The sequence below is a fragment of the Homalodisca vitripennis genome, chromosome 4 (assembly GCF_021130785.1).
Source record: "Homalodisca vitripennis isolate AUS2020 chromosome 4, UT_GWSS_2.1, whole genome shotgun sequence".
Classification (NCBI taxonomy): domain Eukaryota; kingdom Metazoa; phylum Arthropoda; class Insecta; order Hemiptera; family Cicadellidae; genus Homalodisca; species Homalodisca vitripennis.
This window is the reverse complement of record NC_060210.1, coordinates 152864637-152892636: the sequence shown is the minus strand read 5'-3', so window position 1 is coordinate 152892636 and position 28000 is coordinate 152864637. Positions and strand designations below refer to the sequence as shown.

General features: G+C 33.3%; 1 protein-coding gene across 1 annotated transcript; it reads left to right on the top strand.

The window, feature by feature from the left end:
• Positions 1-325: 325 nt before the first annotated feature.
• Positions 326-27499, top strand: LOC124361233. The gene is made up of 9 exons (XM_046815277.1): positions 326-518; positions 2781-2905; positions 10021-10105; positions 10301-10395; positions 12362-12579; positions 18868-18964; positions 20063-20194; positions 26052-26180; positions 27161-27499. The coding sequence occupies exons 2-9, from the start codon at positions 2786-2788 to the stop codon at positions 27497-27499; spliced, it is 1215 nt and encodes a 404-aa protein (XP_046671233.1). The 5' UTR covers positions 326-518; positions 2781-2785.
• The last annotated feature ends 501 nt before the right edge of the window (positions 27500-28000 follow it).

Sequence of the window (28000 nt, the reverse complement as noted above, 5' to 3'; positions counted from 1 at the left end):
TTGTTTAGCACCCCTTTTCGTGAAGACAAATTGACTTCAGTAGCGAGGGGGTGCTATGACCAAGGGGTGCTAAATCAAGCGCACCCGCCGCTAATAACATGCGCAGTACCAAAATATACTGTGTCTATATTATCTAACACAGCTAGTAATAGTACCCAAACAAAAATGTTCTGTTCCACTAATAAGCTGGTTTTACACAACTGTTTTTATTTGGAATAAGTTTTCGTTATTTTGGCACAGATAATTCTAAAAACTATATATTTAGAACTTATTAATTAAATTTTCATGAATGTTTTGTGTTTCAGTTAAGTTAAAAGGTGATTTAACTACAATCTACAACTATAAATTTGAAACAGAGTCAATTGGAACCAACGAAACCTGTGATGTGACCCCAAGTAAAGGCACGAAAGGAGAAACTAAATTTGATATTGTTTGCTCTTATAACGTGGAGTCAAACTTCATATATGAATTTTATGATAAAACTTCCGAAGAAGCTGATGAAAAAACTATATTTAATGGTGAGTATCAACGGAGTATCATAACGGTGGTAAACATGCTCAATTTTTCTTCAATAACAGCAATAATTGTTATATTACACAGCATTTAGAATAACCACAGATAGTAGGCATAATTTCATCTTCAATGACATTAGTAATTCAAACCCTACTAAAACAATTTTGTGTGACAGACGATAATTTTCAGTCGCAGCTGAAGAGGAAAACTTAATTTTAAGTTAAAAGTTTTAAATCATGAACCAAACTGGAAACGAAGACTGTTTTTGGTATAATTACTTTCTTATTATCGATCTCTTTATTGTGTTTGCCATAGAAATATAAGAAAGTTACCGCATATCTGAATAAGTATTACAATACCTACTTGTACTTACAGAATTTTTAGAAAGTAATCTTACCCTCAAGTTTAATGAGTTTTTTCCATCAAAACAGCTGCCAGTTAAATAAGTTTATTCTTTATCTTTAAAATACGTTGCGCAAAAGCATAAAAGTGAAAAATCATGATAATCTGTAAGAACCTAATGGGTTGAATTAAATCCATGGTCAAGGAAAAGAATCATTTTCTGAATCCCCTCCTGTTGGTAGTAGTTCAGTTTATTGTGACACGATTCTTGTTAGTTTATTCTATACTCGTTAGTTAGCAGTGACGAGATCTGTATAGAGATCTTCTTCACGTTTGTATATCCCTCTCCTAACGCCCTTTCATGGCATTGTAAACTAACAGTGGCACAACTCAAGACGGTCTTATTGGATGAAAATATGTGTTGTGCTGTATTTCTATCCGCTTAAGATAGTGTTAATATTAACAAGTTCAAGTGCATCTATCTATATATATATATTATATATATATATATATATATATATATAGTGGAATGCGTACGATGATAACTAAATTACCAATGTCTGGTGAAGCGTATCTTGGTGGAGATAAGCGACCCCGACATTTCCTCTTGGAAATATTGGCAAGTCTAATCATTCTGTGAGTCTTCATGAATTACATATTCACTCTAAATGGCATAAACCTCACAACACTTTGTCTCCTAACCAACTATTTATTTGGATCGTTACATTACAATATCACAATCCGTTTGGTTTGTATAAAACATTGGTGTCATCACTTCAATGCCTGTTAGGAAATCTTTTGGAATTTAGTGGGTCATTGTCTCAAAGAACTTGAAATAAAATAAATATGTATTATCTCAGAAAGTGTCGTTGGGTCAACGATTAGTTGTGTAAAACATATATCACCCCGTTAGTGCCACGTTAGCCACGCTGAAAATCGCCTACAGTGTCATGCTGTATTACTGAACGTGGTCCATATATGTGTGTGTGTGTGTGTGTGTGTGTGTGTGTGTGTGTGTGTGTGTGTGTGTGTGTGTATGTGTGCGCGCGCGCGCGCGTGTGTGTGTTAATTTTTCCCGCTATACCAGAGACACTTATCTTTAGTGCGAGTTTATAATATTAAAATATGTAGCATCAGACAAACTACTTTCTCTGAAAGATGCTATGCCGAACAAGAAAGATTGTTTCAGCTTAGTTTTGAAACTGAACAAAGACAGCAAAACTATAAATATAAATAAATATCATAACCACTGTTATCATGTTCAAGGACAGTTTCACATAACTTGTAGAATATACTACAATTTAGTTGTTTTGACTTAATGTAGAAATGTATAAAAACCGGTTAACGTCCACCAATACGATACGAGTGGGACATCTTCATAAATGAATAACACAGGAAGACAGCGTTTCAACACTTCGGTCGCAAATAGAAGTGAGACTAATCAATACGCTCCTAGAGTATTGAACATGTATATAATCCCCATCGATAGCAATTCAAATACACATTAATACGTTTCCTGGTATCAAAGGCGTTTTACTTCGTTGAAGAGTTCAGGATGGCCCACTGATAATAAAATATTTAAATAAATTATAGTGAATGTGAAATCTCAGTTCTGATATCGAAAGCGATGTCTAAAGCCTTACTACTTTCATTAGTATTATAATTATATGTACAGTAGTATTTACGCATCTAGTGCACATGTATATTGTGTATGCAATAAAGTATATTATGATTTTTGTTGGTGAAGCTCTGTTTGTGAACCTCTGGGTATTCTTGATGTTGTGTTTATTAATAAAGAGTAATATCGATCAGATATGTATGTACGTTTTCCTGAACTCCAATTCTAAATTGACAACTTTTGATATTGTAATATTGAGAATACGTTACTACACATATATTTAAAGATTTGTGACACTTTGTTTCAGGAAGAATGTTGGGGACTACGTATCGAGGAGAGTTACATGAAGTCAAACTAACAAGAGGCAACGTCTTTGTGTATCTAATAAATAATCAGAATGGACTTTCACTCAGTAAACGTATTTCCGTAACTGTAAGTACTTTTTCTAGTAAGTAGGATTGGCTTTATATAAAGTGGTCTTTATACTCTGTAAACAAAAAAAACAAATTTAGCATAAGCATTATATCCAAATGTATAATACAAATTAAATTTTATCTGAGAATTAAACTTCATTACTAACCTGCTGCTATAAACAACTCATAAAGCAACAAAACTTACCATGTATAATGTAATCAGTTTATTAAGGATTGCAATTAAAACATTATATAAATAGAAAGATTAGTACACATACCTATTTCTCCAATAAACGTGTTCTATGACCTCGTTCCTATCTCTTGTTTCCACTGTAGTGGCCAATTCTCTAAAATGGATGCGCTTCGGATCTCAGGAAGAGTAATTGCTATTTCTCTCGTAAACCCACTTTCACTGGAATAAGAAGAAATCGATAGAATAGCCTCCTAACGACGATAGCAGCCAGTTTTGGATATTAGGATACACACGATAAGCACACAATTACGAGATATACCTTTTATTTGAAGTTAATATATTTTAGAGTTCTTAATGCAGTATGACCACCCTTCACTTATCCTCTTACAGGAGTACGAGCATGTGCCTGGTATATGAAGCCACTTTATCAAAGACAATGGATAAAAGAGGCAGTGCTTCTTTAGTTGTCTTCTCTAGCTTACTGTAAATCTGCTGGCCTAATAAGAACTTAGTGTGAAGTTTCACACAAATATATCCTACGGTGTTCAGAAACTCGGTATACTCACGGTTTACATGTAATGTTCTTTGACATTAACCTCCCATATATTTAAAATAATGATTTAGATCGTTATAGTCAGGTCCTGCTTGCCCAACCAGGTCAACAATATCATCCTTCCATGACTAGCAATAATGTGCCTTGCCAAGAACTCTCGCTATTATTCCTGAATTATTAAAGGCTTTCGAATTCAAAGGATCTGATTGCACGAACAAGTTTATCGGTCTGCTCAATAAATTGACAATGCACTAAGCTATACCTGCCTTATTCTTAGTTTCTGTGCCTGTCAACTGTGATATTTGAAAGTGCACCACTTCTGGGGTATCTAAAAAGCATTCTTAAAATAAAAAAGGGGTGCGGTGGTTCTTAATATTTCACGACTCCTGAAAACTTTTTCAAGCCAATGTGAGCGATGCCATTATAATCATCAGTGTATAGTGATGGCCCTCACTCTACGATATATCTAAGTCTCATTTGCACTATTGTTCTAGTAGTATAAATAGAATTTCGAAAACCTTAGTCATGGTTTCTAGGTAATTTACAACCTTTGGTGATTCCCGCCAGTCCTAGCTTTTAAATTTTCTCGAGTACATTACCTGTCGCATGTATCAGATAGTTATGGATGGGAATTTAGAAAACCTTTCAGTAGCTGTTTACCAGCATGTTTCCTTCTTTCACCGTAAAAACAGCGCAAAAGCATCAGTCTTAATGTTCACTTTCTACTCAGCTTATACTGCTCCCTTTCCGCAAATAATACGAAATTCTGTGATTTATTTCAACTGTGATTGCGTCTTCGTTATACGAATCAAACACAATTGTTACGTTTTATTTGCTTTATCACCTCACTTGTCCTTATCTGCTGCTTCCTTAAGATCTCGTTGTTAAAAATCTGAAATTGTTCATAGTAGAAAATAAGGGAAGAGGTCTTGCAGCCTCCCTATCTATATCTGGTATCCTTGTCGGACTTTTGAACTGAACATGTTTTGTTTCACAAATCGTCACTAGAGACTGATGTCCACAGCTACAGTTATATCGGCGTAATGCTATGTCACATTTCATCACTGGTGTTGTATCTCATTTAACCAGTCTGGATATATTTTCCACACATATATTCCATTGTGAAAAACAACAAGTAATATGGCTAGCAGATATATATCAACTTCCTATTCCAGTATAGGATTAATATAATACAAAACAGTTGCCTAGAAGAAGCGATCTTCTTGTCCGGAATCATAGGTCAGCATCAGATCAGTTGTTAGAGTTAACAGAGTTATTTTTAGTAGGCAACATCCCATAAAAATTATATCCCTTTAAATAGTCCTTGAGTAATAGTAACTAAAGATTTTTATCAGTAAAATCTCTTGACCGCAGTGTTAGTTAATTCCCCAAAAGCAAAATTAAAATACTTCAACTACGGTCAAAGACAACTTGTTTGGTGACAGAAACACTTTCTCCGTTACATCACGAAGGAGCTCAGCAGCTTTAGTTGGTATAGGTGTAAGTTAACAATTATTACCATTTAGTTATAGGAAAATTTTATAAATTTATATTTTTGATAAAAGTAACTAAAAGTAACTAAATTATTATTTAATCATTTTAATTACCTTTTGTTCAGTAATCTTTTATTCAAGAACTTTGTTTAAAAATTATAAACTTTACCAACAAACCAAATTGGTTCAATTGTTTAAAAAAACCTACACAAAAATTTACAATGTTTTTGTTACTATTGTTTGCCAATTTATTAACACATTTCATTTTACCACTGGCGATTGTAGCGAAATTAATAAATAAACATCACAAATAAACACAAACACAAAAACAAACATGTGACTTTAGACTGACGCCATGTTGTCCATTTGCCGAAGCCGCCTCCAGGATTTTGACCTGTGCAGGTAAGATGGGCATTAATAAACATACCGGCAACCACTACCGCCAGCCTCAAAGTTTCACTAGCCCGGACTCCCTACAAACCGAAAGAGCAAATACTACTCCAGAAAGACTAGCATATCAAAAATTTCGTAAAATACCATTGACTGACCTGAAATTCTTGTTTTAGAAACTTTGCTAGCTCCCGTACTAAACCTCAAGTTAGGTTATCTACTTAGTGTATATTAGTTAATATATTTAATCAATACATACTACTCCAGCTGTATACACAATCATTTAAGTACTAGTACTATTTAATACTTACAACAGGAAATCGCGTATAAATACACTAGTTGTACATTAACTATAGTACACTAATTATATACCACACAATGTACTACTACTTAAGCTATATTAAACAATTATAAATACTACAAGGTAAATTTACTATAGCTGTAGGTAGGTACACAATTGTTAACAATTTCGGTTACCATGAGTCTCAACGTCTGATAATGCGAGAGCCATCACACTCAACACTACTCTGCCCCGTGTTGTATATCAGTACGTATACAAGCAATTGTTATAATACACAATGTTAACACTTTCGTTACCAAGAGTCTTAACGTCTGATAATGCTAGAGCTATCACTCAACACTATTGTGTCCCGTGTTGTAAATCAGTACTGTACCAGCAGTGTTATAATACACAATTTTAATATGATTTGCATTTAATTCAAATTTTGTTGGTTAGCACCATGATCTACAAACCCTGCTCTATCGAAACGTTTATCTAACAAATTTTAATATTTTTTTAATTGGTGACAAACCGTATTGGCTATTAAAATCTCACTTGGGTAGACAACGTTTCCCTTAATATTTACACAAATCCTACGTGTTTTTGCTATAATAATACCCATCAATTACGTAGTATACCAATAATTCTTAAACTATCAATTTGTAATAATACAAAAAACTGATAATTTCATTTACTTTTATACACCAAATTATTGAAATACTTTTTCTTCTCTAAATAAACATATCTAATAAAAATATAACCTCTTCAACAACTCATAATCTATGCGATACCAGCGATACTATCCCAATCAGTACATAAGCCTAAAATAGAACACAACAGTTGGAAGTTACAAATAACGTGGAAGATGGTCAGTCTGTACCAACAGAGAAAATGGTGACTGTTACTTATGGCAGTGAAATGCCGCTCGCCCAGACAGTGATATGCTAGATTCAAATACAGAAAGGAATACATTTTGGATAAAGACCTAGTATTACATACTTTTATAACTCAAAATACATTCTGACATTTTTTTAATGAACACATTATGTCTAATAGAACTCAATTAAAATCTAGCAGTATTCGTTCATTCTGACTAAGAGTGCATTCAAATTCATACAGAAGTATTCATACTCAGTAGAAGGTTTGAAATAAATATTTATCTCTATCTAGAGTCAGGGAACGATTGATTGCGAGGATTATTTGACTTGCACAATCACTTTAGGCCACTATAAAATAACTTGATAAGTTACGCAACGGGACTTAGCTGCAGCTCCCTCAATAATTTTGCACTACCCTCCGATACGGACATTGTCAAATTTACTATTTAAAATCCCGGGTTGCTGCTGAGAATTTACAATGCCTGCTAGGTTGAAAGAGTGTTCCCATATCCCCGGAAAACCGGCAGGCTACTGCTTATTAGCAAGGGAAAAGGTGATCCTGAGCTGCCGTCTTACTACAGACCTCTCTGCATGCTGGACACGGCTGGAAAACTTTTTGAAAAGTTGATTCGTTCCCGCCTGATTTCTGCCGTGGTAGCTGTCGGGGACCTTTGCTCTAGTCAGTACGGCTTCTGAAAGGGACGATCAACAATCGACGCGATCACGGAAGTACAGAAAGCAGTTGGGAGTACCGAGAGCCACAACCATTTCTCCCGCCGAGTAGTGCTTCTCTCAAGCGTAATACGCAAGAATGCCTTCAACTCGGCGAAAAGGGTCGATGTGTTGGATGAACTTCGTGACACCTTCCGCATTCCAACGTATCTCTTGCGGCTCATCGAGGACTACCTCCGTTCTAGGCGTCTGATATACGACACTCGAGATGGAGCGCGGACGGTGGACGTCACCTCTGGTGCCGCGCAGGGTTAGGAATATCCGGGCCACTCGGCCCGGATCTCTGGAATATCGCTTATGACCGCCTCCTGAGATCCGAGATGCCATAGGAAACCATTTTAGTTGGGTGCGCCGATGACGTTGCGGCTCTCATCGCCGCATGCAACGTTGAGCTGGCCCAGGTAAAGTTGAACCAGGTAATGGGAGTGTTCAACGCTTGGATGTCCGATCACGGTCTTTCGCTTGCTCTGAGCAAGGCAGAGATCGTGATTCTCACAAAGAAGAGAATTAACACCGTTGTCCCGCTGCGAGTGGGAAGGGAAGTGGTCCAGTCAATGCGTGCCACCAAGTACCTCGGAGTCATGGTGGAAAACAAGTTAAGCTGGAGAGAACAGATCTTCCGTTCAGCGGACAAGGCTGCTAAGGTGGTCTCTTATCTTAGTAAGCTGATGGCCAATGTCGGGGGTCCTCGGTCCAACAGAAGACGGTTATTAATGTCCGCAGTCCAGTCCGTGCTCCTTTATGGGGCAGAGGTGTGGGCAGACGCTCTTACCAAGGAATTCTATAGGTTGCGACTCGCCCGGGTTCAGCGTCAAGCTGCGCTCCGAGTGTGTTCCGCCTATCGGACAGTATCCGAGCCTGCTGTCCTGGTGGTTGCCGGAGTTATCCCTGTCAAGCTCTTGGCAGGGGAGAGGAAGGCGATTTATCAGAGACAAGGTGAGGTCGGCAAGGATGCAGCAAGTTCCGAAGAGCTTGCCCGAACCTTCCAGGAGTGGCAACACACCTGGGAGCACGAAACCCGAGGACGATGGTCTGCGCGACTCATCGAGCAGGTTCAACCATGGGTCGAAAGGCGGCATGGCGAGGTGGACTATTACCTCACGCAGTTCCTGACAGGTCACGGCTTTTTCAAGTCGTACCTGAACCGGATGGGCAAGACAAGTTCATCGGAGTGCATCTACTGCCCGGGCGTTCACGACGAAGCGGAACACACCTTCTTCCACTGTCCGCGTTGGGAAATGCCCCGCCTGAAGGACACAAGGAAACTCGGAGTTTTTTTTCGGTGGATACAGTCTGCGAAACGATTATGGAGGATGAGGGGAACTGGGATTGTTTGTCACACTTCGTTCGGGGTATCCTCCTGGAAATGAAACCCGATCTGGACCGCGAAGTGGCCCAGATCCCTTGACCGAGCAGCTGGATAAGGAGCGAGCCCCTTGGGCTTAAGCCAAATTTAAGCCTAGCCTTAAGTAATGTGATAAGCAATTCCAGGTTAGAATCCTAAAGAGTAGAGGAGGTTTTTAGTGGGTAAACCTGTTTTAGGGGAGTCCCACACTATAGGCTGGCCACCTGCGTGCGTAATTGCATTTTTCCTGCCTCTCCCTTAAAAAAAAAAAAATAAAAAAACTCATCAGACGTGTTAACCGATTACACCATTGCTAGACAATAGAGTGACGTCATTGCACAGCTGCCCCTTCCCTCCACCCCGCCAATGTAAGGTGACATGCCCTTCCCTAGATGCTATTCGTCTGATGATCCTTTTACATCTAGAAGTGGTGCTTGCAGATTATAATTGCCACAGTTAAACTTATCAGTCAACTTTGCAAATCAAGTATTTATTAATAAGTCCTAAATGATATCTAACCCCATGTGTTTTTTTTTACCATTCAGTACAATGTATATTTTTTACAATGTATGGAATTATCGTATATAATAAAGGCAACCATTAACCCAGAATGGAATAAGCAATAGTAGTGAAACAACATACATAAAGGGTAGATGAACAAGAAAACACGTTTCTTAATATTTTTATTTGATTGTTATTGATTGGGATTTCCTCAACCCAGTGTAACAAAACACTAGGTACATGCCTCCTGAAAATACGATGTAATATCAGAAGGCATGTACCTAGTGTTTTGTGATAGTGGGTAGAGGAAAACTAAAATAAATAACAATCGAATAACATTCCAATAAATATAAGGACTTTATAAACTTTAAGACAATTGTTCCTAGAGATGACGTCAAGCAATGTAAAGTAGTCAAAAAGTAGTTTGAATTTTTTAATAAATTTTCTGAAACTTGTAGTTTTTGAGTTTAGGGACATATCACTTATGAATATATTTCTATGTAATTTATGTCTTATTTAGTAAAAAATCATTAAGGCAGGAATTTTATAACATAATTTAAATCAAAGATATAGATTTATTCAATAAAACACCAACACACACATACAGACCCATATGGTATATTAAATTAAATTTAGAAGGAAGTTCTTACTTGCTTTGATCTAACAATTCATATGGTTTATTTTAAAACAGTAATATTTGTAAACACCTTCTACAATGCAGTGTTATAATATATTTACAATGGATATAATCGTTACCAATTTTTTTCAGCTAACTGATTTGGAAATGTCAGACTCTGATTTGGAAGAGAGATATGACTCAATAGAAGACAGTCTATTGGCGGGGGATAATTTAAGTAGGTATTTATATACAATTTAGTTAATAGCATCAAATATATTAAGCAATACATATACATTTTTTTATAAAAGAAATTCCCGTGAGTGTTATGTATGGAAATGAAAGGATTTTAAACTTAGGCTTGGTCACGTATTGAAATAATTAATTTTACTAAGCAGCTCAAAACAGTATAAATATGTGTGTTTTATTACAGAGGGTCTACAGACTATATCTTACATCGCGGACATCATACCTCCTGACAAGGATAAGAGTGCGGTTTTAAACAGACTACTTGAATACGTCACTCAGGTCAGTATAAACGATGGTATAAATATTACTAGTTATATATAAATTAATTTTATATGTATGTAAATTCTATATGTAGTTTTTATTGTATGAATATAAAGAATATGTATTAAACCTTTTATACTTTTTAGAATGATCCAATGTTTGTGTTGGAGTTTCTTTGTGTACACTGTTCCTATACATGACTATAGCTCAACTGGTTTAAATAATTGTACTCATTTTATTTTTGTATTACTTTTATATTATTAAGTGAGCACTAGTAATTTAAAAGGAATGCATTTGTGTGGCAGTTTGAATATAGTTTTTAGTTTTGGGACTAAAACAAAATTAGTTTTAACAGATGAATTTTAATATTAAGTAACGATCAATTTACTCGTCAATATTAACCCTAAATTAACCCACCCAACAGGCTGAAACCAAAGGGAGGTGTACAAGTTAATATAAAAAGTAAAGACCGAGAAATACAGCAGGTGACCGCGCAATTGGTTATATTAATCATATTATTACAAAACCACAGCGAAGAATGACCGTATTACTAAAATATTAAGTATTGAGTGTGCAATCTTTGTACGTGGTGTAAAAAACACAACTTGCATGTCACTTATAATTTATTTCATAATTTTTGCCGGTGTAAATTAAGATTATTTTGATGTATTTTATGTCGTCAATATTAATATTTGAATGATAATAATTGACATGTTTAATTTATTTTCTGTTTACTTTATGTGTACGTTTGTGATGGGTTTAATACCAATTAAGTTTAACGACCAGTATACGTTCAAATATAATTTGATATTTTTAAAATATTTATATTATAAAATCCAATTAATATATAGATTTTTGATTAAATTTGTATAAAAAGCCATAACTTAATTTATTTTATGATAAAAATTGAATTACAAGAAGCAATTGCTCCTTCGGAAGTCGATCCTGGATCTCTCACTTACCGGGTGAGTGTGCTACTACTACACCCCTTACTACCACAGAGCCCTTACTTTTTACGAATCAATTATTTTGTATTTAGCCGTATCTGTGACATATGCGTTTAAATAAACAACTAATATATAATCGGAAGACTAAATATCTGTCAAACGACTTTTTATTTACATTAATTAAATTTGTATAAGTTTTAATAACCTAATTGATTTTTCAATAAACATTGAATCACAAAAAGTACTAGCTCCGCCGGGACTCGAACTCGGATCTCTCACTTGCCGGCTGAATGTGCTACAACTACACCACAGAGCCCTGTTTGGATGGGTGACCACTAAGCGATCCTGTGCTACCAAGCTGTCCGCTATTGGAATAGTAGTTTGGAAGCCATTTTTGAGGAGTTGGTTCCCAGGTTGCGTTAGAGAGGATCTTTTTAGATACACACTCTGACTGCGCTTACCTACTATATAACAATATAGTAATCAACCCATCGCTTGACTTTTCAAGAGTTTATCTACGGAAAATATTTTCTTCGTAAAATCGTAGACTAGAATCTGTGAATACTTAAAACTTTTGAAATTGTATTAACAGATGACGTATTATAGCATTGGTATTAAGTTCACTTGTATTTTCAGTCTATGATTTAAAATTTGTATACCTATTTACCGAACGATGTTTCAATGGTATATTCAGATTAGCTTTATTACTGGAATAAATCCGGTATTAATAGTGAATTGGAACAATCCTTTAACAGAAGATTGAGGAAGAAAATGACTCAAATTAGGATGGGCGCTACTAATTGTTTTACTTAGATATTAAAATAACGTAATATTACGTTACATTCTTTTTTGAGATGTAATTAAATTTATTCTGTATAAATGTTTTTCGTTCCTTAAAAAATACCGTCATTTGACATGATGATTTTTTATAGCTGTAGCTGTCAGTACCCGGTTTAACGTCAAGAAATATAAACACATAGATAACATTTGTGTAACTCAATGGTTAGTTCGCTCTCTAAGTTCACTATCAATTACAGGTTTCAGTTACGACACTTTCGGATGTGAAGATGTGCACCTCAACATTAACCAATGTATTAGTAGCTCTTAATACACCCACTCAGTTGGAATTGAGTCCAAATATGATGATGGACACTATGGAAGTGATCAATACACAAGCAAATATGTTTCAGCGATTTGTTTTTGATAGAGTTATTTCACAGTGGATGTCTGCTGAAGAAATTAGACAAGTGGCTTCGTAAGTATGTAGATGTTTTAATTCTAGTAACATTGATGGTTCAAAAAAAGTATTTCAGAAGAAATCGAAGATGATTATAATAATGTTCACTTAATCAAAACCATTTATTTTACATGATTTATTAAGAGACTTATTTTATTTCTCCTAGTAGTAGAATATGGTACTAAACATGTATGATCAATATTTTACTTAATTTGGAATCATAAAGTGTGTTTGTCTATCCAATCAATTTTTAGTTCAGCTGCCACACATATAAGTACTAATTCTGACTGACTTTGACTTAAGCTTGAAGCTGAAATGTATTCCTGATTCAGTATTACAGTGCATATTCCATATAAATTGATACCACATTTTCCTTACTATTAATTGTTTTTAATTTTGTGCAAGTTAGGTTCAAAGACGGAATATTTTTTATTAGGCTAATGTAATACATGCTTTATAAAATAAACTTAACATAACTTATAATTATCATCTTGTCACTGCTTTCATTCTCCCTTATCCATCTAGTATGATAAAAGCTTGGAGAGGAGGATACAGTGGGGCTTAGTTTCCTCTTTGCAGATCATCAAAACCCTCTGGGAATTATGATAAAATGGAAAATATTGATATTTTTATAGGTAATTATTTTATGAAAAGCATTGAGCCTGCTGATAAGCTTGTCCTTTAGTAAATTCTGCTAAATAATACAAATATTGCGGTTATTTTGATACAGTATTGAAACGATTACCAAAATATTAGTGTATCTGCACTGCAGCTATATGCTAGAGTAGATCAGTCTTGCCACTCTTTCTAAATCCTATTCTTCAGACAGCCTTCCATCCGTACCTCATACGCGAGGTCGTTGCCGTAGGTTAAGTCTGTATCTTACGTTAAACAACTTTAACCTGCCGAGTCATTGATAGCTGGGTGATTAGTGACAATTATGAGTTAAAAATTGTTATTCTGACTCTTAGAAGTGATAACGGTTTAAGAAATTAAGATGCATTTTTTAATATTTTATTACAAATAATATGTCTTAATTAACATGAAAGCCCACGCGAAGGTTTCTTGCTTTTAGATGCATTAGACTCACGTCCTAAGACTACTAAACCGAATTAAAATGCGTTTTTTAGTGATAATGAAAATAAGTAATGCTATACAACTAAATATTGGAGGATCTGAGAAACACTAAGGACAAAGTTATCGCACAGACGTACAGGGACACAAACGGGTTTAATATTTTAGAATGCAGAGAATAAGCTGTTTTTGTATTAAAACATTAAAATTGAAAAAAGAAGTACACATTAAATACATGCAATATAATATTTTTTTTTTTTTTAGATAATATTTTGCATGTTGTTTAATAAGATAAAGTAAGTTAATTAAATATTATAAATATACGTAAAACGATTCCAACAGACATTCCAGTCCATTATAAATATTTCACATAATTTATTTTAAATGAAAAAGTCAGCTGTTTCAAATTAGAGTAACCATATCTCCAAGAATAGGTCGGCTGTTATGAAAACAAACATAAACACAGTTTAAAATCAGTGTTTAAGAACATTGCAACTTTTTGCTGGAGAAATATAATATAGTTTGAACATACGTCTTAATAAGAAGAGAGATATGTGGATTACAATAATCTATTTCATTTGGAATAGTTACAGAGCAATAAAATATTTTACATCTTTTAGTGATCAATATATATGTTTGAAACAACAAATAATATAGCCTATTAAAATGTAACCCTGATAAACAATTAGAGAATAATACAGATTCGCAATTTAGAATCTAAGTGTGTCAACTTTAAAATATTTTCTAAACTTTACATTTTTAGATTGCAATGTAGATAAATATTAAATTCAATTAATTTACTTTAAAAATGCTATCAAGAGACATACATTATATAACATTTTAAAATAATTAGTATTTGGAGTAGAATGGAATTAAAAACGAGTATTAATTAGCAATGTCTAACTTACAATTGAGGTTCAAATTAGTTTTGTTAAATATCACATTTACAAGAACATTTATTATAGGGAGAGTAGAATTTTCAAGGCACAAAAGAACAAGATGTAATTTTATGAGAGTTTATTTACACTAGTCTGAGTTCCATCGTGACAATGAAACTAAATACCTTGAATGGAATATTGCCTAGAGCAAGGTTCATCTGAGAATAGCTAGACCACCTGTGATGCCTGTTGTGGGTGCAGAATTTAGAGTGTACAAAATATAATAAGGTCGCAATACTTTACAGTGTAAAAGCTAACACATCTTCGAAACGGAGTTTTAACAATTTTCGCAAAGATGAGATGAATAATACGGGTACATTATTGAGACAAAGTTAACAGACAAAATTAAAGAACAAAGTTAAGAGAAAACTTTAAAGTACAAATTTAACGGCAATGTTAACGGCATGTATTAAACATTAAATATAAAATTAGAGAACTAAATTACGTTCAAGCAGAACACGAGCGAGAGAAATTGTGAAAAAATGAAAGAAGAGTACAATAGACCTGGCTTTGATGAAAAATAAAACATTAAAAAGAGGCAAATAAACATAAAATAAAGAGGAGTGGTAGCGTTGATGCCTACTCACCGACGTGGTTTTCCTCTTCTCACACTCGCTGCAGGGCTTGACTGAGACACTACATCCTCCATCGAGGCTCCCGTGGAGTCACTCAGCGTTTATCCATGGATGGCGGTTGGCAGAGCATTCGAGACACCCCACACCTTACTCAGAGAAACAGCTTCAGGTTACATCGAGTGAAAGAGAGATACAATCAGGTTATTTTGGAAGTCTATCGGACGCTATACCGATCAGGCTATGTTACTTGATCTGAGATGATGTTAATTTACATTGGTTCAACCAATGAGGAGCAAAATCCAGAATGTAACAACCAAGCTTATTGATTATTTAAAAAAGGCAATGCGAACCAAACGCTTCTAATTAACAAAACTGAATCTTACACTAATAAGACATAATTGTAAAATATTGTACATCGAAAAACATTAAAATATCATATAAACTAATTATTGACTGGAAACTTAGTATCCGCCGGTGTAATTTGAGATGCTAAATGTATTTACTAACTTTTTATGTAAGTTTAAGGGGAGCCAGTCGCGAAAATATATAAAAAAATGGATATTTTAAAAATAATATTTTTTAATTCTATGTTTCTTCCAGATTAAGAATATATATATAACACTTTATAGTTATTATATTTCGTTATTGATTTAAAAAATAGTTAGTAAACCCTTACACTCAATTTTGAAGCTCGCTCTAAGACTGGCCTGCGTTAGGAGTGAAGCTAGATCTACGCTACACCCAATACTTGGGTGATGGTGACTCAAAGGGTTTTGCAGCATTTCTGGAGAGTAATCCATATGGTGATAATGTTAGTATATGTAAGTTAGAATGTGTTGGACACGTACAGAAACTTGTAGGCACCAGATTGCGGAAGTTGAAAGAAAATAATGCGTGAAATTGAGCGATGGTAAGTTATTGGCAGGAAAAGGGAGACTAACAGATGAAGAGATAGACCAGTTGCAAAGGTACTATGGCCTTGCCATTAGGAAAAATACAGAAAGCGTTGAGGCTATGCAAAAAGTGATATGGGCCACCTTTTACCATAAATTGTCTTCTGACGAGAAGCCTCAGCACAGCACCATCTGTGTCCTAATGATAGCGAAATATGGTGTCAGTACAATAAGCAGAAACAAACAGTAGAAGCCTACAGCCACAAACACTCTTTGCCAGATGCTGTCATGGATTTGATCAAACCTGTTTTTAGAGATTTGTCAAATCCAAATCTTTTGAAACGGTGCTTAAACGGGAAAGCTCAGAACCCGAACGAGAGTCTGAATGGTGTTATTTGGCACAGATTGCCAAAAAAACTGTTTTTGTAGGACTAAATGTAATTAAATTAGGTGCAACTGATGCTGTCATGTGCTTCAATGAGGGATCTATAGCCAAAACTAATGTCCTCAAACTCCTGGGGTTTCAAACCGGAAAGTTTATGGTCGAAGGCCTACGGAACATTGCTAGCGAAAGGATAAAAAGAGCCAATATAGAAGTAAGAGAGGAAAACAAGAAGAAGAGAGTAAGAAGGAGCCATTTTAAGAAGAAACGAGAAAACATTGAAAGTGCTGATTACTGTTCTGGTGGATTTTAGAAGTAGTGTTCAGATTTTTCGACTTTAAACTCAATTTCCCGAAACCTGTGTTTTTTTAAACTTAGGTACCATTATTTCAAAAACTATTCAACGTATCATCTTAAAATTTTGTACATACCTTCCTCCATTATATGGTGAGTAATGCCATGCATTTTTGTTAGATTTTAACGAATATAAGCTATAATAAAACAATATAACTTTTTCACCGGTCATTCATTTTTTAAGCAATGTTTAGTTTGGTTTTATAATTTGAACAATTTAAGCAATAACACTCAAATTGCATGAAATTATGCCTTAAGTAATAAAAATCACCCACCAAAAATTTCAAGTCTGTATCTTTAATACTTTTCAGTTAAACGGTACCTATGTGTCGTTATGTTTGTCCATATAAATAGCATGGAAGGAGCCGTCGCGACTGGCTCCCCTTAAAATGTTGCTTTTTAGTAGTAATCTGCTTCTACTGATATTTGTATTCTTCATCTAAGCCAGTTACTTGGAAACTACTCAATGTTGTCTATATTAACCAATTTTTGGAGACAGAATATAATTTAATTACTTTCAGTTTATAGACTCTCCCTCGTAATACACTTCAGTTGCATCAATACAAAATGGCTTGTATGACACATGTATTTATATTATCAGAGAAAATTTGGGCACAAACCGTACTTACAGGTTTCCCAAAGTTTTAATCCGATCTGTTCAATAATTACATTTACTACAATATCCAACCTTGAATTTTGACAGAATCGCATGCACCCAATTTCATAGTGTTTAGGCATATGAAGGATCTTTTTGGAAAGCGAGACAAAATTTGTTTCTTTGCTTTCTCCTTCTGGACACTATTTCAACAACTTAGGTTCAGCAAAGTCCCAAAATACAGGTTTTATTGCGAGCATTACAATAAATTCTATTGATTAGATGTTGAAATAATAAATAGTCATAAAAAAATAATTTTCTTTCAAATAAGGCAACATAATTTATGATATGACTTATTGTGGCATAAATGAGCAAATAATGCTAAAAAGTGATGTATAAGTAACATTTTAAAATACCATTTACTACCCATGCGATGTGAAAAGCTGTACTCTATAAAAAATCTTTCATTCCCCTTAATTCTACCAGATATAATAAGATTAAATTATTTTCAATTTGTAAAATTGTTCCTACTATACACCCCAGTTTGTATCAATGAAAACATAGCTTCTGTGGTACATCTTTTTAAATTTACAGAGGCAATTTCGTCACATACCATACTTACAAGATTCTTCATAATACCTTTAAAATTAAGTACTGAGTTGACCTCAGTTTGGTCTTATATAACTGTTATATAAGACCAAACCACTGTTGAATAACTTATAATTGAACTATTATTTAGGTGAGTATATGTTTAATAGAATTCTTAAAATGCTCAAATTTAAAAAAAACATGAAAGGGCCTTAAAGAGTTTCTCTAACAACAATACACAACAAATCTTGTGTTTAATTTATGATAATCTCTTACTGTTTAATCATGACAGCCCCAGTACAGTAATACGTTAATTACGTATGTCGGTTTACAAAAATTAACAAAATACAAATATTAAAAATCACTACGCTAGCTAGACTCCTGAATTTGTATTAGGAGAGCGATTGGTTTGTTGAGTCATATTATTGCCCGTTCCCTGTGTTTTTTCCTTCAGCTACTTTAAAATATGCTATTACCTATAGAAACAAATTGATAATAAGCTACCATTGAAATATGCAACAAATGATGTCAGCTGGTATTTGTTATGCAAATACAAAATTCAGAGACAATAAGGGGCACATTGCTTTCTGTAATTCAACCAGCTGTCCAAAATTGTTCTTATTTTTACATCAAGGAAATTTTGTTGTAAATAATTACAAGAGTATTTATGGATGATAATTTGCAGTAAATATTATACTATGTTTTATATTATCATCCCAGCAGAGTATAAACTAACCGAAATCTGGTCACTAAGTATTTTATGATTGAGTATCATACGTCCAGGTTTACAAACATCTAACTTCGAGATATCCAAACATCTCCACAAACTTTCGCATTTGAAATATTGATGGATAACTTAGATATCCGTTTAATTATGCATAAACTAATCCTAATCTTTTTTCTACAGAGTTATACTTACATGTCTTAATGCTGGGTTAATGTGCAAGGATCCAAGAACAGAGAATGTCCCACCAGATGACTTTAAACTAAAACTTCTAAACGAGGTAATATACTTTAGCTTTCACGTTTTATTCAAACAATCAGTAAACAAATTTAAATTAATCATACTAAAGTTTTAAAACAGTAAAAAATACAAAATTGATGTGCCTAATAGTTATTTTGGATTTCTAGAAATCCCAACGTCAAGCTATATTTCTTTTACACAGCTCCACTTCCTAACTTATAATAGGTCAATGTTAGAGTTTTCTGATGTACTGAATCTGATGTACTGAATTATTATAGGGTCCAAATAAAATGTTATACATTTTAAATATTCTACTTCGGATTGACGATATATATATATGCACCATTATTATGTTATTTGTTATTAACTCCACTTATGGGGTAATATATATATATATATATATATATATATATATAAACCCTTTCATTTACTTTTCATTACATTTATATATATATATATATATATATATATATATAAACCCTTTCATTTACTTTTCATTACATTTATATATATATATATATATATATATATATATATATATATAAATGTAATGAAAAGTAAATGAAAGGGTTATAGTTACTTTTCATTACATTATTGCACTATTATATTTGTACCATTCACAAATCTAAAGTGCATTTTCAGTTCTTTACCACTTTCAAGGAATCTAAGCCTTCTTTATTGTTATATATTTTATCAATGCCCTGAAGGGTTATATTTATGTAACTACTTGACCTACAGTTTATAGCCCAATAGTTTCTTTTTATTTAAGAAAGGAAATAAAAGTATTATGTCAAAACTTTTAGTTTTTTAGAAAATTCCAATAAATGTACTAAAAGTTCACGGTACTATTACGAGGAGTAAAAGCTTTTACTTTATATACCTGTTCCGAATCTAGGCAGATAATATAAAACATTACAACTACCCGACACCTTTTACAAAGTAATATTTTTTCAGGATTGAATGTAGGCTACTATTTGGTATAAATTATGTTTTTGTACTCTTACAGTAGTTGATATTCAATATAAATCTAGTATCAAAAGTAAAAGTATCTCTATTATTAAAATATGAAGGTATTTGTTTCCTTTACGATGATTATATTTAGAGGAATGAATTATTTATAAAATTTATATGATTCCAGTTAAGAAGAGTATCAAGATTTGCAGAGGAAATAATAGAACTAACCAAAAAGGCAGTAAGCTACGTACAAAATTCAGGGCAGCCACCTTCCAAAGTGGCATCTAAGGGAGATGAGACAGTTATGTGGGCAATGGTACTGATTTGTATATAGTTTATTCATTGATAATGTAAGATTTCAGTTTATATTTGAGTAAATTTTGTAAAGAATCAGATCTGAAAACATTCCCTTTCTTAACAACAAATTTATATTTTACCATTTAGTTAACTTTCTAGTTTGCTTTTCTAATTTAGTTTACTTTCATATATTCTTTAAATTTAAATCTTCCAACATCATTAACTCTTTTAATAAACCGTTGTCAACATACAAATATACTTTAAAAAAATATTGGATCAAAAAAATAATATATTTGCATGCTTTAATTTAAGGGGTGTCAGGTGACTGAAAAAAAATCATTTTCCAGATTATTTATTTTTTAAGATTCCCCAATTATTATTGTGTATTTTAATGAAAAAATGAAAACATTTATGACCATTACTTTTTTAGTTATAAATTTTTGAATTTGCGCTTGCTAAACAAGTTTCGCATGTTCACTCAACTCCCAGCAGTATCACTTGTAAATCGTAGTACAGTGTATTCTTAGTTGCTATAGTTACTTGATTTATCATTTGGTTGACTTTGCCTGTAATATTCCCAGCTGTTTTCATTTGAAATTTGTTCACTGAAGTGTGTCTGTTGCATTTCATATTGTGATTTGCTTACCAACAAGTATTGAATTATTTTTACAGTTCTTTTAGTTCAAAAATTCACAGAGCAGTCGGTAAAGTATTCACGAAGCGTAAAAGGGTGTTTATTGGTACACCAAAATGTCGTGTAGTTAGACTAGAAGAATTGGAGGACAGTATAAACAACTCTACTTGTGAAGTTAGTCGTAGGCCCAGCATACCTAATTGTGAACCTAGTATTTCTAGCCCTACATGTAATCCAAACGGTGAACTTGAGGTAACACATAATGTTACTAAATCTAATGAAAAAATAAGTCCTAGTTTAGCTAAGTATAAGGTGTATGGTAATAATATCCCTACGGATGATTGTTATGATTTTGTACAAATACATAACCTGGAAAGTTTGGTGACAAAAATTGCTGTTTTTTTCTAAATGTCATGGTCCACTTTCCATGATTACAACGAACAGACTAGGCCTAAGTGTAGCTATTTTTATAAAATGTACAACCTGTAATTTTGAAGTGACAGATAGAAATTCTCCAACTCTAAATAAAAAAGCGTCTCTCAACATGCAGTAAGCCTATGCTTTCCCGTGTATCGGAAAAGGTGAAGTTAGTGCACGCAACTTTTGTAAAATAATGAATTTACCTAATCCTCCTGAGCTCAAGTTGTACACTAAGACTTTACTACAAGCTACAAAGGATGTCTGCAATGAAAGTATGCATGAAGCTGTTGAACAGTGTGTACAAGACACTGAAAGGAGGGATATAACCAGCATATTTGATGGATGATGGCAGCGGCGAGGGTACGCATCACAAAATGGTATTGTGAGTATTATCAGTGAAACCATAGGCAAAGCAATAGACGTAGGGATTTCGACCAAATATTGCAGGTGTCCTGGAAGGCTTGATAGCAAGCATGAAGACAACTGCTGTGCTGACAATGTTGGGGGAAGTGGGGGTATTGAAATGAAAGGAATTACTGATATTTTTCAATCATCTGAAGCTACTCACAATGCCAGATATAAATATTTTCTTGGTGATGGTGACAGCTCAGCCTATCCAACAGTCGTAGAAAAACAATCATTATGGACCCGATTTAACAGTTGAAAAATTGGAATGTGTAGGCCACGTCCAAAAAATAAAGGGCACTCGCCTTTGTAAGTTGAAATCTAAATTTGGCAAAACAAAATTTAAAGACGGAAAAACATTGGGTGGCCGCGGGTGACTTACAAACGCAGGTATAATTGAAATTCAGACATATTATGGAGTAGCAATTTGGAGACATGTTGGAACTTCTCTAGATCAAATGAAGACTGCAGTATGCGCAGAATTCTTCCATTTATTATACTCAAATGAGTTGCCCATGCATCAGTTGTATCCAATAGGTATTGAAAGCTGGTGTAAGTACCAAAAAGCCATTTCTACTAATGGAACTTATGACCATAATAGTCATTCCCCTCTTTTTTCAAGCTGTCATGAATAAAATGAAATCAATATTACATCAATATGTCAGGATGTGGCTCATCCTGACTTGCTCAGAAGGTGCTTGCATGGCGGTACTCAAAATGCTAGCGAATCGCTAAATAGGGTCATCTGGTCCCGTCTTCCGAATTCTACTTTCATAATGAGGGATACACTAGAATTTGGTGTTTATGAAGCTATAGCTAGCTACAATGAAGCCAGTATTGTGAAATGTAAGATTTTAGAAAAACTGGGCATCCAGCCTGGTAATTGATGCATCCAGTGACTAGAATCTGTCGATCGGCTACGAATTAAAAAAGCTGAAAAAGTCATTGATTTAATAGAAAAAAGTGCAGACATAAGAAGACATTAGCTAACAAAAACACCGGAAGACAAATATGAGGAAGAGGAGGACCCTGAGAACCCCTCTTATGGAGCAGAAATTCATTAAGGTAAACTACTGTTTATAATTATAACTAGCATATTTTAAATTTGCGTTTTCCGGAAGTTAACATTTTTAAGCTTTAATGTACCTTTTCTCAGGAACCACATGAGATATCTGAATGATTTGTTTAGTTTTGTATAGTTAATTGTCCTCTTTAATTTGTATATAGAATATTTTTGCAATTATTTTATTTTATTTTTTAAACAATTCAAAACTAATTTACATAAGATTAAAAAGTCAATTAAAAAAACATCAAAATAACAATATTAACTTAAACGTGAAACCATCCATGTAAATTATAGAGAAAGGAGAAGGATTTCATTTAAAACAAAAATTAGAATTATGGTATTTGTACTTATTTCAAAAAGGAACATAAAAACAGTCAATTTAACATTGTAGGGACACCCGACTCCCCGAACACATATTGAAATGTTTTAATTTCTTTCGTTTCGGAATTTCATAAAATTTTAAACTACAACTTTGTCAATCAAAATATTTTTCAAATAAGTTCTTCTCTATAACAACATGTATAAAGTTGTCAATAATTACTTTGTATCTACTTATATCGTAATTTTCTTGTACAAGCAAAAAGAAACAGTTTTATAATTATATGACCAGATGTAATTATACAGGGTGTCAATTAAGTCTGGAACCTCTTTTTTAATTTTTAAACCACAATATAAAAAAATACCAAAGTTCACACGTGCTTACTGGTGATAGTAACGCACATATCTGCCCAATTACCGACCAGATAATCCCTTTGGGGGACGGTCCACAAGGAGTCAGACAAAATTCTTAAATAGCAGCATAGGTCACGTTTGGATAGCTATAACTACTGAATGAATCCACCTTTTGAAGTCCGGTTTGCGGCATTGTACTCTGCTAAGTAAGACCTTTAATTTGATACCAAACTTGACCTATGCTGCTATTTAAGAATTTTGTCTGACTCCTTGTGGACCGTCCCCCAAAGGGATTATCCGGTCGGTAATTGGGCAGATGTGTGCGTTACTATCACAAGTAAGCACGTGTGAACTTTGGTATTTCTTTCTATTATGGTTCAAAAATTAAAAAAGAGGTTCCAGACTTAATTGACACCCTGTATAATTGTTTCTCTTTGGATTTACGGAAAATTTACATGTAGAGTTATATTAATTATTAACTATTCATTTATGCATACTTTAGAATTTTGTGAAAGTATACAAACTAAATAATATGAACTTACTTATTGTAATTTTTACTATAAGGATATCTAATAAAATTTAATAAAAGTCTTATATATATATATATATATATATGTATGTATATACAGGGTGATTCATGAAGTTCTCCCCCCACTTCTACAGCAAATTGTACTAGAAAAATAATAAAAAAATATTATATTAACATAGGTCCGAAAACGCTTCGTTAGCGAGTTACAGCTGGCGAAAGATTTCGCCTGAATTCCTGGGTAAAGAGTTAAATAAAACCAAACTGAACTTTTGGAAAGGTTAATTAAGTAAGACATATCGTGGATTCTTATGTATTCTTACCTGATAAAGGTAATAAAATAGGTTTCAGAACTGTACCTGTAGTACTTTTTGAGGGATTCAGGGTTAAATGCAAAAAATTGTGGCACGAAACAATGTCTTTTTTAAGTTTGATGTACAATAACTTTGTTAAATTGGTAATAAATACATAAAATCAACAAACATTAATTGTAGAGAATTTAATTCTGAGAAAATTGATATAATCAAAGTCTAAAATAAAACAGAAATAAGTACCAAAAAATCGATTTGATTAAAAATAGGATGAGATCAAAAAAGTTTTGTTTTTGTACATTTATAAATATACATTTTTGTCATTTAACAATAAAGTTTATAAATTTTCAAATGGTTTTGTTAAATGAGGTGTTCATGAGGTCTTATTGAGGTGTTGGTTTATTTTTCAAAAGACATTTTAATACATTTCATAAAAATTTTCCATGAATTTTTCAATGCTTCCTAATAAATCGTAGGGAATTTTATATTCCGTATTGACATTTGAATTTTGTTTAGCCTAAAAGTGCTCCAGGAATATAAATTTATAAATAAATACATTTATTCAGTGTGTATGTCGCTGAATTCCTAAACGAATGGACCGATTTTTACGAATGTGTGGAAGGAAATTCAAGAATGGTTTAGATTCAAAATTTGGTCCCATTTAAAAAGTTTCTTTAATTTATTTGTTTATATATTGATCTTGATGTTGGAGTGTTGTTACATTGGATCCGGCAGATAGCGCTACGACACGCAAAACAAATTGAACTGATACTTAACAATTTCAGGTGAAGTTCATCTAAGAGGCAGAACGATTTTATTACATTTAAATTTTAGTAAATATTAAATTATTGTTAATTGCTTGATCAGTAGTGTAATGCAGATTGCAAAGACGAAGTTATTTCATTGATGATTAATGATCATTAATCCATCTAATGCAATTTATACGTTGTTATAAAAACTACCTTATTGTAGAAAGCTGTGAATGTTTGCACATAAATTAATCGAATCTGGTTATCTCCTTTAATATCGTGTATGGAATTTTTATTGTAGTAATAGAAAATCAATTGGACATAATACACTCTTTCCCTTGTAATAGATGCACATACTCCTTATACATATTTATTGATTGGTAAAAATATCAAAATCAATCACTAAAATTTAATATAAGTTGGATTCCGGAACCAACAAATGAGAACATTTTTTTGGACAGTGTAACCGCAAAAATAAACTGTGAAACTGTAAATAGATTTGACCGGGAGTAAATTTAAACAACCAGAACAGACTCATATTGACCGAAGCAATTTTGTAGTTGTATAATACACTTTCGTCATTGGGATAAAAAGGCTAGCTCTTATTGTTGCTGAAATCATCGGAGAACTTCAACCAATTATCATTGAAAGTTGGAGGAAAATACGAATCTTATAAAAACTGTTTCACTTTATGATTTCATAATCCCAAAATACTGATCTTTAAAACTTAAATCTAAAATGGAACAGGAGATTGGAATATCTTTAAATGACTATCACTAAGTGAACTCTGGACTGTTTCTTATGGCATAGAAAAAAATACATAAATGTATTGACCAGTTTTTCAACAGGAAATTGCGTGCGAAGCCACTTGGGTAACTACTAGTATATTTACTAGCAGTGCTGTAAATGGTTGCACATAAAGTAATCGCATCACACACACACACACACACACACACACACACACACACACACACACACACACACACACACACACACACACACACACACACACACACACACACACACACACACACACACTATAAATCAATATTATGTGTATATAAGAAATATTATAATAGTTTATTGATTACAGGAAGATGACGACTCTTATCCCATGAATGACATTTTGACACAAAACACAGATATACCTGTAAACATTTCCAATGTTCTGTTCCGAAGCCTACAGAAACAAGCAACACCAGGAACAAACTTGGCACTTTTGGTAATTAACACTTTTTAGATCTACTGATATGTTGTTGGAAACTTGCATGTTGAGTACAGTCCTGTTGCTATAAATGGATGAATCTTTTGCTGCACTGTATATTTCTACTACTTCTACACTTTTCACTACTACTTCGAAATCTATTTCTAATTGTTCCAAGAGTTTTTAATCTAGTAAACAGTCTTTAGTACAGTTTTTAAAATAAAAACTTATATTTTGGCTGATTAAAAGTATTACAGTATGAATCAATTAACTTTAAATTTATGTTATATATTATAGTGTACGACATAACGTATTGTTATGTAGAATACTTAGACTTTATTATATGACTTATCGTACACAAAGTTAAAGTCGTTGAAATCTTAACTTTTAATAAAGTCAAATACTTTCCACTACCGGCTGAACCCTTATATGTAAACAAAATCTAATAGGGGAATACATGGAAATGAGCGAGAAAAGATTATTGATAAAAGGTTAATGGAATGACTATACAAACTACACTTATAATTCATAAACCCTTACGCGTTAATAGCTGGATCTCTTATCTGCTGTTATATAAAGAAAATTATTTAAAATATAAATTCTAAAATTTCTAAAATTTATTTAAAGTATAAATACAGTTAGCTTAGAAATCCCTATTAAAGGGAGGAAGGAACATGTTAAACTGAATTTTTGATACATTCATTTACTGTATGTAATAATATTTAGTCAAAGATATTTCACTATACATTGTTGCTAAGTTCTCAGGTCAAGAGTATTTGAACAGATTAGCATGCACATTATGTATTATAATCTAGTTTGGTTCTTTGATTCGTGTTGTTAAATATTAATGCGGTTGTTAAATAAATTTAAATAAAGATAGCATCGTTTATTACTTTACATTCCTAATAATTATACTCGGCAAGGCATCATTAAGTTTCTATAATTTTCTACTGGGTTGTTACATGACATAGTTTATAGTCATTTTTTTTATGTTTCAGGTTACACGCCTTACGGATAACATATACTGGTGGCGTACGTCTGATATCAGATCAGATTTTATATCAATTTCTCTTAACCAGCACTTTCAACATAAAATAGATGCAATAACAGAACTTACTACACCTCTGGACTTTAAAGTTAAATTAAACAAAGACGTGGAGAGTGTTACAGTTACCGGCATCACCACTCAGTTAGATCCCAACATGACTGAACTGGATCTGGAACTAACACTAAACATCCATAGAATCGACTGTCCTTCTAGAAGCCTTACGTCAATTAAGTTTAACTTCCCTCCAACTAACTCTTCCTTGCGAGCAAGTATATTTAGTTGTACATAATAGTAAAATAGTGTTTTAATGTTCGCCCACATTACTGAAGTTTTCAAAATAGAATAGTATATCTGGCCATACATTTTGTATTTTGAGAATAACGCGTACAGCGTTTGAAAATAGAAGAATTCGTAATACTATAAACTGTTTGAGATTCAAATACTTTTAACGGTGCATGTATAGACCACTCTTGAAATTTTACGTGGGAAATAAGAGTGTTTTTTAGAAATATTAAAATACGTAAATGGATTGTGTGATTTCTTTACGCACCCCACACAAGAATGATGACGCATTGTGGTAAGCAAGAAAATTCTTTACCGGAAAAAATATTTTTTATTGACTTATAAAGTAACTAGATTAAGTTTTTCTTTCCTTCTAGCCTAACTGCAGTAAAGGTAATAAATTCACCACCTTCCCCTCCATGACTAATGGTCACCTCCTCTGACCAATTGCCTTTTTGCATATTGGTTACATCCTCTGTTCTGCCGCCTCCTCACTAAGTGGTCACAT

Coding starts and splice junctions, on each gene's coding strand:
- LOC124361233 (XM_046815277.1), top strand. CDS start 2,786: ATGTTGGGGACTACGTATCGAGGAGAGTTACATGAAGTCAAACTAACA. Junction 20,195..26,051: donor AGACAGTTATGTGGGCAATG/GTACTGATTTGT, acceptor TATTGATTACAG/GAAGATGACGACTCTTATCC. Junction 26,181..27,160: donor GAACAAACTTGGCACTTTTG/GTAATTAACACT, acceptor TTTATGTTTCAG/GTTACACGCCTTACGGATAA.